Raw genomic sequence first — 17137 nt, 5'->3', positions numbered from 1 at the left:
TAGGATGGAGAATGCTGTCGATTCTGAGTAGAATGAGCCCAAGAACGTCCAGATGTGAAAGAATCAGGTTTTCAATATTTATTTCTGAAAAGGCCCACATAAAATAAACCTTCCTCAAGAATCACTCTATTGATAGGTGAAAACCGCTGACACACAAACACAGACGCGCGGGAGACTTTGTTTTATAAGGTGTATCATAATTATTATTATTATTTCTGCCGTGTGGTGGCCGGCTTTAGAATAGCGCCAACCTTCACATAGGATAGGGTGTCGTACGAGGCGACTAAGTCCACAAACGAAGTAAGAAGCTATTTCGTCACAGGGGAGATGGTCCTCTTAGCATTGTTTTGCAATCCATCTAGGAGAAGGATACTCCAAAATAAAACCCGGAATGGAGTTTCCGTAAGGCGCGAGTAGGGTCCAACCTGAAATATGCGGCAGATTCCTGCAGCTGACCTGTCTCCACACGTATTGGCTCGCCTTTCCTGTGGCATAAGACAGTGAAGCCGAGAGGGTAATGCAGGTGCTGGGCATCCCTGCGTTTCCTTAATTCCGTCCCAGGCGGTGTAATGTATGTTACACCATAAATCGTCTGCAATAGACGTAAAGGCCAATGATGATGATCATAATTATTTGTTTTTTTTTTACGTTTGAAGTTGCCAACATTTCTAGTTCACTCATCAGAGCGTATTATTCGTGACCGAGGTACGCCCGCAAATTAAAACATCTATAAGATGTTTTATACCATCATGTCGTCATTGTCATAAAACTATTTCAATTTCATAGTCGCAATGAAATAACAAACATTATTCAATTCTAGCAAAAACGAATGTTTAGTTAAAACCTTTATGTTGACGATGACAGAGGATTTTTATTGCATTAAACATTTTAGAAGCTTTGGTTATGAGTGTGGCTTTCAAACCGAGATTCGTGGGTCGAACCCCGACTAATAAAAACGATTGATGAATGAAGTGAAAAAAAATAATGATTACCCACACGGCTACACAGTATACTAATCGCAAAAACAGTATTGAATGAATGAATGAGTGAATGTGACTTCAGCGCACGATATTAATGTTCAACTTACTATCGGTACGAAAAAAAGAATACTAATTTCAAAATTTCGCAGTCGTTACATGATTTTGTTGTTGTGTGCGTGACTTAAACTCTAATGGCCATACCTATACCTGTCTATAAACACTAATTCATTAAATAATCGTACGTTACAGTAGCTAGTTTCATAAAACTTAAGTTAAGTGTCTTGTGAGAACGGAGGTCTTCTTATAAAACACCGATGAGGAGGTATTTACTTTATTGGGTTTTACAATTATGAGGTTAATTAAATATCGTTGAGAAGCGCGAGGGTGTACCGGTACACCGAGCGATTCGGAGCTCACGTGTAGCCTGGTCGCTAGATGAGGACTCGATGCCAACTGGATGAGAACTGCCCGCCGCTGGTCGGGGTTGCTGTTTATATTCATCCCGAAACCGTGGGAAGATATGGGGATGCGTGGTCTGGAGTCACGTAGGCCACGAGAAGTTTCTGGAGCGTTTATGCTGTCGCTGCGGTGCCATTAAGATAATGAAGAGTCGATCCCGTGGGAGCGGCACTAATTGACAAACGCCATAAAATAGGTGATGCTTTACATGCGCCTGCACTTGTATCAGAGGGTGCGTTTGTTTATGCGGTTAGGTGCCCATTAGTTAGGCGCGTCTGCAACCCTTCTATCGACGCTGAAGATAATGTTTAATGTTTTGCCGTCGGTGTCTTGCTGGAGGTCGGGGCTGCGTGGGAAGCGTTCCTTAACTCCTCCCCCCTTAAGAGAGAACTAAGGGTGTAGCTTGTTACACCCGTGTTCTCGATGCTGCTGCGACGTTGGGTGCACTTGAGGTATATGGCGCACCCGATGAGGCACAAAAAGATACTTATGCTCCATACGCTGGGTATCCAAATGTGTTGATGTATGTTTGATTTGATTGTTGATTCTAATGGCTTCAGGTATATTTGTAAATCTTCATCTGTATATTGGATCTTGTCTGCTTTTTGTTCTAAGTGCATCTGTATCTGCTGGACTTCTTCTTTGAATAGATTGTTGGTTTTCGAGATCACTTTAGTATATAAGTTTGCCATCTGTAGTTCACAGCCGGGATTAAGGTGTAATTTATATGGCCCTTGGATGACTTCGTAAAACGTTTCATTGCAATTGATGGTTACTCGTTGTGGTCCTCTTGAGTATAACAGGAAATTGCCGTCGTTTATTGTTGTGATAGCTTCCTCTTCTTCTAGTTTCGTCGTAAGGCACGTGTGGTTGTTTTTGAGAAGCAGGGCTTGATGGATGCAGTCAGGTGTTTTATTGGAGTCCTTCCACCAAACGTGTTTGCAGACCATCATGGTTTTCTTAGCTTTACATTGTTTAGCACTTGGGTAGGCGTACCATGAGTTTTTAATGAGGATTGAAGGTTTTTGGATTTCGAGGATTAGGCCATCATGAGTTGGGAAAGGGATGAGGTTGTATGCATTACCACTTTTAGCTTTAATTTCCGCTATTTTTGCAACAAAGTGTATGACATTACTAACAGTGTAGACCATAATACGATCGACTTCAACATCGTTTGCCTCCTCAAAAATGTCTTTACAAGGTATTCCTGGCTTAGCTAATGTTATGCCTAACTCTAAGATATTAATTATATCTTCCATTAATATGAAAGTAGTTAAAATATCAATATTTTCCTTATTAGTAAAACTTATTTCATATATAGAGTTTAAACGTTTCGTAATACTTTTAAGCCTTAGGTCAACTTTGTTAATAGTTTCGTTTAAGTTGCTAAGTAATATTTCTTGGTTATTTGTAAGAGTTTGAATGTTATTATTAATTTCTTTCAAATCATTCGCATCAGGGTTTCCAGCTAAAAATTTGACTATTGTTCCAAGACCATCAATGAGGCCGCGTTTGTATCGACCAACATTTTGGTTCATTAAACCTGTTAATCTTCTTAATAAATGTGTATAAAGATTTTTAATGTGGTAATCATCAGTTTTAACTCTACTAGCTCTACTAGACATTAATTTGTTGAGAGTGTCAAGGATTTCGGTTAGGTTGCATCTTTTAGTGAGATATCTGTAGCCTTCTACTTCCGCAATTGGTCCTATTTTGTCAAGGTACACGCCATTGGGGTTTTCTAATTTCTTGATTTGGTAGGGTTGACTACCCTGGACTTGGAGAAACCTGCAACAACAACAGGCCTCAGTTTATTTGCTGCACGTCGTTTACCTCGACCATCCAAATATATTTTTGGGGCTTTTGTGTCGCGAATGTAAGTCTTTCGGCGAGTACAAAATACGTTAGCTTGTTTATTAGTGGTTGGGAGTTTTTCGTGAGTTTCGACTATTGGGGCTGGTAATTCGGTATTCTTATTATATTCGTCTGTTCGTTTTATTTGAGCATCCCGTTTTATTTTGTATATGTAGTCGTAAACCGTTTTTAAATGTTCTCTGTGTTTTTCCAATAGTGTATTTAACAACTGGGAATCATGGAGGAAATTAAACAAAGGTTCCGTTTCAATATGTCCAAATAAGATTTCATGTGGCGTTAGTTTTGTGTCTGATTGTATCGAGCTATTGTATGCTATCAATGCGAGTTTCATTTTATCGTCATGCGGTAGTTTATTATTTATATTGTTCACTAAGCAATCGACAATGTTCTCTCAAAGTTGAATGGAATCTTTCGACAATTCCGTGTGATGCTGGATTATAAGGCGTAGTGAAATTAATCTTAATGTGATATAAATTAATTAATTCCTTAAGTAGTGCGAATTCTTTTCCTGCGTCAGTCGTAATTTCTGCAGGGACACCATATTGTGCAAAGTAAGAAAGAAGTTTTGACATAACTGTTGAGCTATTCTTATCTTTTAATCTTTTAACTACTGCGAAACGAGAGAATCCGTCTACTATAGATAAGTAAAGCTTGCCTTCAATATCGACAACATCGCAAAATATATGATTAAGTGGTCGCAAAGCTATTGGTGGCAATAACATTGGTGGACGCATTGGATGCCGTTCGTATTTGCCTGCCTTACAAATAGAGCAGTTATTAATATATTCGCGGATATCGGACATAATGTTTTTCCACCAATATTTTCTACTAATGTGCATTAAAGTTTCGGTAATACCACGATGATTCGTTTTTCCTTCGTGATAACTTTTTATGATATCGATTCGCTTTTCCTTTTCAACTACGGTCTCCACTATTTCAGTACAACGAGTTATACGAATTTGAGAATTATGTTCTTTAGTGAGGATCTTAACCATTTCTTTATATAATTCATCTAAGTAAAAGAAAGCGTAATAGTGAATACCTGGTTTTAAATATTCGCGTACAAGTTTTCTGAGTGCTTCTCCTGGTCGTTTAGATGTATACAGGCTAACTTCTATGATTTCGTTACCGTCTTCCTTTCGCACGTTTATATTATCCAATTTATTATGTAGTTTAAAATAAATTTGATGTGGCTTTTTATTTATGACATCATTCATGATAGGGATTCCCTGGTGTATGTTGTCATCTTGTGAGTGCTGTGTTTGGATTTCTTCGCGGTTATCATTGTAATTAATTTGTTCATCCATGTCGCTACCGTTCTGAGCTAATATTGATTCATTATCGTTAAAATTAATTTTTACCCGTGACAGAGCATCTGTGTTCGACTTAATAGAGCCTTGTTTGTATTTTATTTCGAAATCGTATTCAGCTAGTCTAAGTCTCCACCTAGTTAACCTAGAATTGGGGTCTTTTAAAGACATTAACCAAGTTAAAGGTTTATGATCGGTGTAAATTATGAACTTACGACCATATAAGTACGGTCTAAAGTGTTTGCAAGCCCAAACTATCGCAAGTAGCTCTTTTTCCGTTGTAGAGTATTTAGATTCTGTGTCAGATAAAGTTCTAGATGCATAAGCGATTGGTTTTTCGACATTATCTTCTTTCTGAGACAAAACCGCTCCTAATGCTATGTCACTAGCATCTGTGGTAACTATAAATTGTTGGTCAAAATCTGGATACTTTAAAATAGGTTCGTTTGTAATTAATTCTTTTAGCTTCTGTACTGACTTTAAAAATTCATCATCTATTATAATCTTGGCGCGTTTTTTTAAGAACTTAGTCAATGGTTTTGTTATTTGAGCATAGTTATTAATGAATCTCCTATAATAGCCTGTCAATCCCAAAAAGGATCGTATTTCTTTTTCTGTTTTTGGCACTGGAAAATTAATTATGTCTTGTACCTTGCGTTGGTTAGGTGTTAGACCGTTAGGTGTTAACTCATGTCCTAAGTACTCTACATGTTTTTGAAGAAACTCAGACTTATCTGGTTGTATTTTTAAATTATGCTGTCGCAAGCGTTCAAATACTTTTCGTAATTTTTGTATGTGCTCGTCCAACGAAGTTGAGTTAATGATTATATCGTCTAGATATACGAGGCATGTATTATATAAGAGGTCACGTAATATTAAATCCATTAACCGTTGGAATGTAGCCGGAGCATTTTTTAAACCGAAAGGCATACGTAAAAATTCCCAATGTCCATGGTTAGTTGAAAACGCAGTTTTTTCGACATCTTCCTCGTGCATTTCTATCTGGTGGTACCCACTCGCGAGGTCTAGCGTAGTGAAGTACTGAGCTCTACCTAATTTATCCAATATTTCCTCTATATTGGGCAAAGGATACTTATCTTCGATTGTCTTTGCGTTTAATTGCCTATAGTCTATAACCATACGCCATTTAACCTTACCTGATGCGTCAGGTTTTTTAGGTACAATGTGAACAGGACAACTCCAAGGAGAATTAGACTCACGAATAATGCCATTTTTAAGTAACTCGTTAACTTGTTTGTCTATTTCCTCTTGTTGTTTTGGTGGTTTCCTGTAATTGCGCACATAAATGGGCGTATCATCTGTCAAACGTAATTTATGTTTAACCGTATGGGTAAAGGTAAGTGGCTCTTGACCCGTATGAAACACATCTTTAAATTCGTGTACTAACTTGGTAATTTTAGCTTTTTCTTCCATATTCATGTGATCCGTTCGAATCGTTAATTTACTAGCTTCCGTTTTGTTTATTTTAACATTGTCTAATACTTCCGACACAGATTTTAATCCATTCGGTATCGGTTGTAAGAAATTATCAAAATTATTTTTAAATTTTTGTGGCCTAGGACTTAGGTTTGTGACACCTAATCTATATTTGCCATCTATCACTGACACTAATGCACAATTAATGAGGACGGTGTTTGTCCCGATTTCAGGGATAAAGTATTCGCCGTCCGGTTTGTTAGATATACACGTAATTAGATTATCCGAGAGTGGATCGATTTTTGAGATCTTCTCCGGATAGTCTATACTAATTGGAATTATTTTGTTTGGCATGATAAGTTCGCATTTCTTTGGGTGAATTATAGCGTTAAGCTTAAAAATCAGGTCCCATCCTATCATTCCCGCATATTTAGGGTCAAAGTCATAGATCAAAAATTCATGTTCTATGTCTTCGCCTAACGGGTATAATTTTAAATTAATAGCCCCACGATGTTTTGTTTTACTATGAGCAGTCGTAATTGTGAACTCTTTATCGATAATTTCATTATAATTCTTATTCGATTTTAATATAGATGATCCAATAAGGCACCTATTACTACCAGAATCTATTAAGATTTTTCCTCCCCATTCGTTTAAAGTAATGTATGGGAGATGATCTTTATCCAAATAATTTAATTTTACGTCAATTCGTTTTGTGGATCTGTTTGTTGAAAAAAATTATCGCCATCATCTGAGTCATAATTATTCCTGTAATTATTTATGTTGTGTTCATTAGTGGTTATCTCTGTGTTAAAAACTTCTACCGGTCGTTGTCTTGGCGGTCTATTTATAGGTCGTCTACTAGTTGCGGTTCTCATAGAGATGTCGCTATCTAAATGGTCGTTCGATCTTTGGGGTTGTGGCTTTGGCGGGTACATTTGCCGCCATTGTTCTGGAGTTGGTCTCGGTTGGTTGGCCCATTGCATTTGGTTATTATTATTTGTTTGCTGATTAGGATAACATAATTGAACGAATTGGTTAGGTGGATGTTGAGTAACACGGTTTTGATTAAAATTATGTTTTATTGTAGGATGTTGATTAAAGGTTTTATTATTGTAGTTGAATTTTGAATTATATTTAAATGATTTTTCTTGTTTTCTTTGGAAGTATTCCGGATGTACTTCCAATTCGTGTTTTAATTGATTGTAAGCCTCATCAAAAGTGGTGTGTTGTGCTGAACGGATTAATCGATCGGTCGCAATATCCAAGTGTTTACATAATTGGTCGATGCAAACGTTCTCTAAAATGGATGTTGCTTGCGGAGAATCGGCTTTATTTTTAGCTGCGTATAAAAGTTCTTTTATTTTATCAGCAAATCCGAGTGCAGTTTCGTTAGGGAACCGTTTAATGCGAGTGATTTCAGAAAGTATTTGTTCTATACTTCTAGAGTCACCAAATTTAGATCTTAAGGAATTTACAATGTCTTCAACCGTGTTGTTCGGCAAGTGAGCAATTGCTTTAATTGCTTCCCCGCGTAATTTGCTTTTTAATATAATTGGAAACAGGGCCCTTGCTTCAGCATCTGCTGCTCTAGCCAGCATTGTTACTTGATTTAAAAAGAAATCTAGAGTTTGCCTATCGCCTTCATATTTCGGCAAATATTTCTCAATCGTAGTATGGTTTAATGCCATTTTTAATTAATTAATTCGTATTCAAATTAAATTAATTAAAGCGTTATTAAATTAATTAAATCGTATAATTAGATACTGGCTCTTGAATAAAAGAAGAAAAAAAAAATGGTGGAAATGCACACAAGTAATTAGGAAGTTCAAAGGATAATGTAGGAAAACTCACAGGGTTGCCGCCAGTGCGATGAATACTGTGGTCTTCATAAGGCAGTGGTTGAATCTCTTCAGGTTGAAACCTTCCAGCTCGCGCCGACGATGTGTAGCCGCTGCTTGCTGGGAGACTCGCCCGTCGCTGTCACCAGTTAAGTGTCTTGTGAGAACGGAGGTCTTCTTATAAAACACCGATGAGGAGGTATTTACTTTATTGGGTTTTACAATTATGAGGTTAATTAAATATCGTTGAGAAGCGCGAGGGTGTACCGGTACACCGAGCGATTCGGAGCTCACGTGTAGCCTGGTCGCTAGATGAGGACTCGATGCCAACTGGATGAGAACTGCCCGCCGCTGGTCGGGGTTGCTGTTTATATTCATCCCGAAACCGTAGGAAGATATGGGGATGCGTGGTCTGGAGTCACGTAGGCCACGAGAAGTTTCTGGAGCGTTTATGCTGTCGCTGCGGTGCCATTAAGATAATGAAGAGTCGATCCCGTGGGAGCGGCACTAATTGACAAACGCCATAAAATAGGTGATGCTTTACATGCGCCTGCACTTGTATCAGAGGGTGCGTTTGTTTATGCGGTTAGGTGCCCATTAGTTAGGCGCGTCTGCAGCCCTTCTATCGACGCTGAAGATAATGTTTAATGTTTTGCCGTCGGTGTCTTGCTGGAGGTCGGGGCTGCGTGGGAAGCGTTCCTTAACTCTTATTTTATGTACCACACCATCCTCTGTGCAAAAAGACATAGCTTTCACGTCAACCTCACTAAATGTTCTCTTTTTTATCGACCATAGTGGGACAAGGTGGGGCAGCTGCCCCACCCATGGTCTGTGGTCTGACGAGAAGCTAATTTTTTTTAGGAACAATTAAGGCACGTAACCCTACTTCTGCCCCACCCTTTTAAAAATGCTGGGTACGCCTTTGCTAGGGATTTTTAAAAATGCTGAATTTTCCTAAAAGGAGTCTTAAAATACTTTATCCCAACGGGTCACAATAAAGCAACTTGAAATATTCAAAGTTTCAGAAGCATTAGCGGCACCATTACAGTTGTTGCAGTCGTTAAGAATCGATTTGGCGGTTTCCTTAACTTTAATGGGTGATTGCATGTTGAAAGGAGGGTCGTAATTGAAGGAAAAAGGTCCAATTGGGCCATTTTATCTTGTGATCAAAATTTAGAGTAATAAGGTTCAAGGTTCGTCTATCTCACACACACACACTCTCTCTCTTCCTTGCCGTATCCGGCAACGGTGACTGCATCAACGGAAGAATCTGCGCGAACTTCGAGCCAACAATTGGCGAGAAGTAGCACAGGACCGAGAATAGTGGTATTGGGTCACTGAGCCAACGGAGTAGGTAGGTAATAAGGAATTGCTCGATTCAAAATTTAAGATACGTCAGTTAGTAGATCTAGAAACGATATGGATTAGTGTGTCAGTGTCAAAAGCAACGATTTTGTTTGAAGAAACGTCTCATTTGACACTGATATGTCGAATCCATATCTTTTCTAGATCTATTAACTGACGTATCTTAAAGTTTGAATCGGACCGTACCTAAGTCAATATTTTTGTGGGTAGTTTTTCAGTTTTTAGGTTACAGTTTTCTTGGAAATTTTCATATTTTTCATTGTATGTAGGTTTTTTTTTTATCTCGAAAGGATGGGTGAAGATCGTGCAGCCAAAAGGGCCTACCTGGGTCGACCAACTGGACGCCGTCGTGTTGGTCGTCCTAAATACCGTTGGGCAGATAGAGTGGAGGCAGATCTCCGTGAGCTCGGCGTCGGCGAAAGCTGGCGGGATACCGCTCTGGACCGATCAAAGTGGCGTGCTCTTATGTTGGAGGCCAAGACTCATTTTGGGTCACCGCGCCAACAAAGTAAGTAAGTATTTTTTTATAATTCAATGTGTATTTTATTTATTATTAGTATGTTTTTATACTTTTGTTGTTGTTTATCCATGGGGACTAAAAACCAGCACCACGGATTGCCGTGGCATTATCCTATTTAAGCGTCCAATTTTTTATATGTCTATATGTATTTTTTTCTATATTATTATGTTATGTATTGTGGCGTTAAATAAATGTATTTTCTTTCTTCTTTCACAAAATAAGTTGTAACAACTCACCAGATTAATAGTAACAATGAGCTCATACTGCTGGTGCTTGTGTCCCTTCTTCTTCTTCCCCTGAGGTGTTTTGACGGCGGCAGCAGCGGCAGCAGCTTGCTTGGGTGGCGCGGTCTTAGCTGCCCCCTTCTGCGCTGATGGTTTCACGGGGGTTTTTGGACCACCTGACGAAAGTGGAAAGGTTAATAAGTTTTTGGAAAAAAAAATCTTTTTTGGTACAGGCTTCTATCACTGACTGTACTTTTCTTTAAGGCCCCTGTACACAATGGGCCAGCGCCGGCCAGTCCAAGAGACGCAGCCATGCGGTAGAATGAGATAGCAATTTCACTTCATCCATCTAAGGCATAAATGCGTCCCCCAGACTGGCCCACTCTGGCCCGTTGTGTACAGGGGCCTTTGCATAGGCAACTAATACTCATCCAGAATATTCTAAAAACCCCAACCACATGTTGCGTTGATTTATCACAGCACCTATGGCCAACTCCTGTCTCCATCATAAGATCAGCTCGATTGTACCATTATATGGCATTGTTACCAGACTTACATAATCATACTTTTCATCTTAATCGGAAACCGGAAAGTAGGCCACCAAACGAAGGAAAAACAGGGGAAATAATTCGTGTATGAGCGAATTTTGGCATAGTTGTAGGTCAAGGTGCCTTACACAACATACTGAAAGTACTGGTGGATGGGGGGTGTGCTAACGGGTGGAGGGGGGTTTAAAGGTCCCTTTTTTTAGGTTTTCGTAAATAACTCGTAAACGGTGGCTCATAGCAAAAAATGTTCTTATACATAAGTAATCTATATAAAATTGCCTACAAGAAAGATTCCGTACACTTTTTTGCTAGGATCAATATTCAAGAAGATATCAACACGGGAACGTTAATTAAAATCAATTTTGTGGTCTGTTTTTTTATATTTTCGTATATAACTCGTAAAGAGTGGCCAATAACAAAAAATGTTCTGAAACGTAAATAATCTACACAAAATTTCCTACAAAAAAATATAGTACACATTTCGCAAAGATCAATATTTAAAAAGTTAGTAAAGAAGGAATGTTATTTATAATCAGTTCTAAGGTTCATTTATTTTTAGTTGTTCGTAAATAACTCGTAAACGGTAGCTCATAGCAGAAAATGTTCTACAACACAAATAATCTACATACAATTTGCTACAAAAAATATATTGAATACTTTTCACTAGGCTCAATATTCAAAAAGTTACTAAGCGAGAAAGTTAAATATAATCAATTTTAAAGTATCTTTTTAGTTTTTCATAAACAACTGGTAAACGGTAGCCCATATCAAAAAATGTTCTTGTACATAAATAATTTACATAAAATTTCCTATAAAAAATATACGAAATATTTTTCTCTGGGACTAATATTTTAAAAAATATAAAAGGGGGAATGTTAATTACAATCACTTCGCAGGTCCCTTTTTTTGCTTTTTCATAAATAACTAGTAAACGGTTGCCCATTGCAAAAAAAAACGTTATACTTAAATAATTGTAATAAAATTCTCTACAAAAAATATTATTTATACTTTTTCGCTAGGATCAATATTTCATGAGATATTAAAGGGGGAAATTTAATTTTAATCAATTTGCCGGTTTTTTTTTAGTTTTTCGTAAATAACTCGTAAACGGCGGCGCATAGCAAAAATTGTTCTTATACATAAATAATTAACATAAAATTGCCTACAAGAAAGATCTAGTACACTTTTGCGCTAGGATCAATATTTAAAAAGATACTAAAGAGAGAAATTTAATTATAATGAATCTACACATAATAGTAACTTTATTTTTAAGATTGGGACGTATAGTTCTATAAATAAAATTTCTAATTATCTTCTAAAACTACAAAATCATCATCATCATCATTGCTGTCGGTGATTTCGATGGGGGCTCCGTTAGTGCATGAGCCAGAGCATACACCGCAGACACTGGAGCACGAAATTCCTGCTTTCCGGCAGCTGCATCGCGCCCCACACCCGGTCGTGCATCGGCAAAAGATGGTGTTGAGAATGGAGTCAGGTGCCACTGGGTCGTTGGTTGTCACCCTTTTGACGTTTCCTGCAGTAGTGAAGTCGACAGTAGCATTATTGCAACGTGACATTACTGCCGCAATTGTCAAAATCAATGTTGCTTAGTAGATATTTGCTATTTGCGACAGTAATGCAGTCGACAGTAATGTCGCACTGCAATACTACTGCATTACTGCCCGAAAAATTACCTTTTCGACTTTTCCTGAACTAGTGCAGTCGACTGCAACACTATTACAGCTGCGCGATTTTCGTCATTTGCGACAGTAATGCGGTTGGCAGTAATGTCCCGGTGGAATACTGTAGCAGTAATGCTGGCGTAGTCTGAATCCAAACGGTACCTTAAGGCTGATATGAAAGATGTAGTAGTAGAAATTTTCGCTGTCTTCGGGTAAGTCTCGGTAGCTCAGTTGGCTTGGCAGAACAATGGGTTGGTTCCAGAGTGTATATAATCTTTTTTGTATGAAATTTTATGTAGATTATTTATGTTCATGAATATTTTTTTGTTATGGGCCACCGTTTACGAGTGGGAGCATAAAATTGATTATAACTAACTTACCGGCATTAATATCTTTTTTACTATTGATCCTAGCGAAAAAGTGTACGGAATCTTTCTTGTAGGCAATTTTATGTAGATTACTTATGTATAAGAACATTTTTTGGTACTAGCCACCGTTTACGAGTTATTTACGAAAAACTAAAAAAAGTGACCTTTAAACCCCCCTCCACCCGTTAGCACACCCCCCATCCACCAGTACTTTCAGTATGTTGTGTAAGGCACCTTGACCTACGACTATGCCAAAATTCGCTCATACACGAATTATTTCCCCTGTATGGCTGTTTTTGGTCTTCATTTGGTGGCCTAAAGTGAGTCAAATTTTGTTTGCAAGACTTGTGCTTGTAAAAAATAAAAGCTTGTAAAAATTGGATAATGTAGGTATATGCAATTTTTTCCGGTGAATGATTTACGTCACTTTAAACAAGAGTGCATTTGTAAATTTCTGTTGCTAGCGGAATTTATGGACTAGATTTTATCTGTCCATATTCCACATACACAGATTATTATGATATCATAAAACCTTTTTTATATTTTCCTCTCTTTCTCTTTCTCTTTGAAGTCCGTGTTTATTTTTAAACTATTTTTTTCCATTTTTAGCTTTAAGTTTTTGGAGTGATGGAGCATTCAGTTTCACGTTTAAAATAACACTTGCATTGCGTGTGCTATCAAAATCGTTGCTGGCTTATCTTGGTCTAAGAATGACCCATTCATATACCAATATATGTTTTAAAATCACTCCAAGTTCTGTCTTCAAGAAAATGGGGGAGTATTCGATCAGAAATAAACGAGTTACATAAATGTAGTTTTCTGAACGTTTGTAAATGGCGTCGCTTTGCTCATTCCTGTCGTTACCAGCCGGCGTTACAAAGTGTGTCATATAAATCTAACATGGGAAAACTTTAAAACGTAGATTTTTACTAGGTCTTCCTAACAATATATTTAAGGCGCGGTTCGGGAAATGAATTAGAGATTAACTAGATATGATATAGTAAAGATAATATAACTTTACTATTTCATATCTAGTGAATCTCTAATTCATTTCCTGAATCGAGCCGATTGCCCTCATAATGGCAGTTGTTAGCAAAATCAAGAGTTATCTAGGTATATTTTATGGCAGAGCAAGTATGGTTGACAGGACAAGATATTTCCGAACATGTAGGAAATACATGTAATTCTGACTTACATTATATGACATAAATGTGTATTTGTTAATATTCGCCTATATATTTCGCTCGCCCCAATACGAGCGAAATGGATACGGGAATAGAGATGGGTAGGGGTGAGTAAATACTGAGTATTTACTCGGTATTTACTCAAAGCACCCGATAAATACCCGTATTTACTCATTTAGGTGGGTAAAAACGATTGCTTATAAAATATTCAAAAAGTGAGATTTAAGAACAAAATTGTCTTTTATTGAAGAGTGCTAACGTGTATTAACAATATCTTTAAAATAAAAAGCATAGAGGGCGCTTAATTTAGGAAAAAAAGGTAATTATTAGTGAGAGGCAAATTGTGATAACAATTTTGTTTTAAATAAGAAGGTATTTACTTAAAAAATATGAGTACTTAAATTCTATCGATGTTCTAGATAAGTGCATGTCGCGCAAAAGTGCGTGTTTGCGCGGCACTTACGACCTTTTATTAAGGGTTTTTTAAAGAAAACTTAAAAATGGCTCAACCGATGATGTTCAAAATATTGTTTTTTGTACTCTATTATACGGCTAATCTCCCGATATGTTTTCATATTTTTTCTGAACTTTGGTTCGAAAGTTATAGAGAGATAAACATTATTTTGGCCTTTCGAAACGGTTTTTTTCCAAATATATTCAATTTATCCAAAAATGTTCTTAGAAACATTCCAGTTATTTTTGAAGACCCATTTAATGACGTGCAATACGTTGGTGGTTTCTGAGATATTTTTTTGTGACAATTAGTTACATGTATGGAGTGCCCCTCTTAAAAATACATTTCTTACAATTTTGAGTACTTAATCCAGTAGCGGCGTACAAAATACACCTATATTTCAAATTTATATGCCCCTTTCAGCACTCTAAATAGTTTATACCCACCAATTTGGGTGTAAACGAGTAAATACGGGTATATTGAGTAAATACTGAGTATTTACTCGGTATTTACCTGTGAGTATTTACTCACTACCCATCTCTATACGGGAATGATGAATAAATGACATCATTTAGATTTTAAAATGTACGTTTGAATTGGCCTAGTCTTTGTCAGTTTTGTCACCATTTGAAGCAACGCGATGCGTATACTATCACAATTTGTCAGTCACTAAGAACCAGAAAAACTATACTCATCACTATCTTTTAGGTGCTACCTATAGTACTAGCATAAGACAAAGACAGTATGATGTATGTGTATGATGTATGTGTACAGTATGATGCTCTCTGTGTATATTTTTGAAATGGGACAGTTGTGAGCCAAACTATATCTGGGTCAATTTTCAAATAGGCATTTTTTGCTGTCCCTTGGCTAAAACTCGAAGTCCATAGGACTAAAAGACTGGGTATGTATATATTTTCATTTAATGTGTTATAAGTTTTAAAAATCATGCACAACTGTACCTAAAATATTATTAGTTCCTGACAAAATCGCATTTAAAGTTCCAAAAACGGTGAAATTTTCCGTTTTTCGCGTGTCCCAGTGGCGGCATAGCGCAATAAAAAAAATCATAACTTTGGATGTAGGCAACGTATTATAAACAACTTTGTATTTTTATAAAGAACATTTTCTAGAGAATTTATTTAATCATATTGATAAATTAATACGTTATTTAATAAAACAAGGGAAGCCTTTTTATCGCTGTCCCACGCGGCACCTGTTTTGTTATTACTTAAATATACCCCCTGTAATCTTCTTTGTCTATTGAATAACGGTTAGATTAAATTTACGACGCAATAGTGCGGTTAGTTGGGCAACGATTGTCATCGAATACAGACGCGGAAACAGTTTAATTTATTAAAAACAGGTAAGAATCTCTTTCGATATATTTTGGTACGACTACAATGACATTTGTATGGACGCTTAATACGTTAGTACATAGTTGAAATAAAAATGTTTATTTAATAATAATAGTTGTAAATATAGTGTTAAAATATGTAGTAAAATAAATAAGTGAATCGGTTGTATTGTGTAGGAAATATCGCTAAAATATATTATTGGCGACATGTCGCTACATTTGTATGGCGACATTTATACGGCTATTTTGACCATAAAAATGTCGATTGTGGCATACAAATGTCGACATAGTGTCATACAGATGTCGAGAAGGTACCATACAAATGTCGTCAGGGTCTTATAAATGCAATAAAAATAATAAATAGTGGCATATAAATGTTGATACTGCCATATAATGTCGAAAAAATGCCTTATGCATGTCAAAAGCGCTTTACAAATGGCTAAATAGTGGCATACAAATGTCGATCTTTAAACGCCCATATCTAGCTAACAAAAAAAAGTACAGAGATGCCTCATACAGTATATTTTTTGTTGTTAAGAACCCTTCCTAAAATGATGATTATCCACCGGGGATTTAGAAAATTACCTTTTTGACTCGTTGGCGTCGCTTTCTGGCCCCCCGCGTTCTTCTGGTTGACGTGACCACTGCCGTCTGCGGGTTTATTCCGCGCCTGCAAACAAACACAACACGTTAATTACATTGCTGGCTTTTAATTTGAAATGGTGGAAAGGGGAGTGAGGGGGAATTGTTAACTATTATACTAATGATAACTATGTCAATATATACAGGGCGTCCCACGGCTATGCCACATGGAGAGAAAGTACCCTGAATATTGTAGATGGAACATTTTACTGAAAGAAGACATTATTTTAATTTAAAAACAATACAAACTGCATTCATAGATTTTTAAATAATTACATGGTTTATTTAGGGTACTTTTAGGGTACTTTCCCTCCATGTATGTGGCTTAGCCGTGGGACGCCCTGTATACAGGGCGTCAAGTTTAGACGGCGGACGTTTTCAGCCCAATTCGAAGTTATCAGTTTTCGTTCTTCGTTCGTTTCTTGAAACAAAAACGTCACTTTTGACACTGAAACTTCTAATCCATATTGTTTCTAAATCTATTAATTGACGTATCTTAAAGTTCGAATCGGGCAGACCGTGCATTACTTAATTTGAGACTTTAGTGACATTGCGATGGTATAGTTATCGGTAGATGTCGCTATACTCCTATGGTGCGTACAAAAAAAAAAAATTCAAAATTTTCATTACATTCAAGTAATCTTTGGTATCTCATTTATTAGAAGGTTAAGCTGGAGATTAGCTAAGATAACAATCGAACATCGACAAACGCCAAAGAAAATATGTCAGAAGCGGTATCATTGTCGCATTTTTATCACCTGCCATGCCATACGTCACTTTCGCACTTACATATTTGTTAGAACATGACAGGCATGGTGACAAATGATAAAGAACCGACCATCTTATCTTAGCCCTACAGGATGAGGTGCTACAAAAAGTCACGTGACT

General features: G+C 37.1%; 1 protein-coding gene across 2 annotated transcripts in view; it reads right to left on the bottom strand.

Annotated features, from left to right (window-relative positions):
• Nucleotides 1-17137, bottom strand: part of LOC134670014 (calmodulin-like) — a 331833-nt gene that overhangs the window by 26861 nt on the left and 287835 nt on the right. For both annotated transcript variants that reach the window (XR_010099001.1, XM_063527682.1), the window contains 2 exons: nucleotides 16193-16277; nucleotides 10024-10187 (listed from right to left, as the gene is read on the bottom strand). Coding sequence is in view for 1 of the 2 variants with exons in the window: in XM_063527682.1 (XP_063383752.1) it covers nucleotides 10024-10187; nucleotides 16193-16277 (249 nt within the window). In the remaining variant the exon portion in view is untranslated. The remainder of the gene's footprint in view (nucleotides 1-10023; nucleotides 10188-16192; nucleotides 16278-17137) is intronic.

Source organism: Cydia fagiglandana, chromosome 13 (genome assembly GCF_963556715.1).
Source record: "Cydia fagiglandana chromosome 13, ilCydFagi1.1, whole genome shotgun sequence".
NCBI classification, from domain to species: Eukaryota; Metazoa; Arthropoda; class Insecta; order Lepidoptera; family Tortricidae; genus Cydia; species Cydia fagiglandana.
This window is presented reverse-complemented; position numbering and strand designations above follow the sequence as displayed.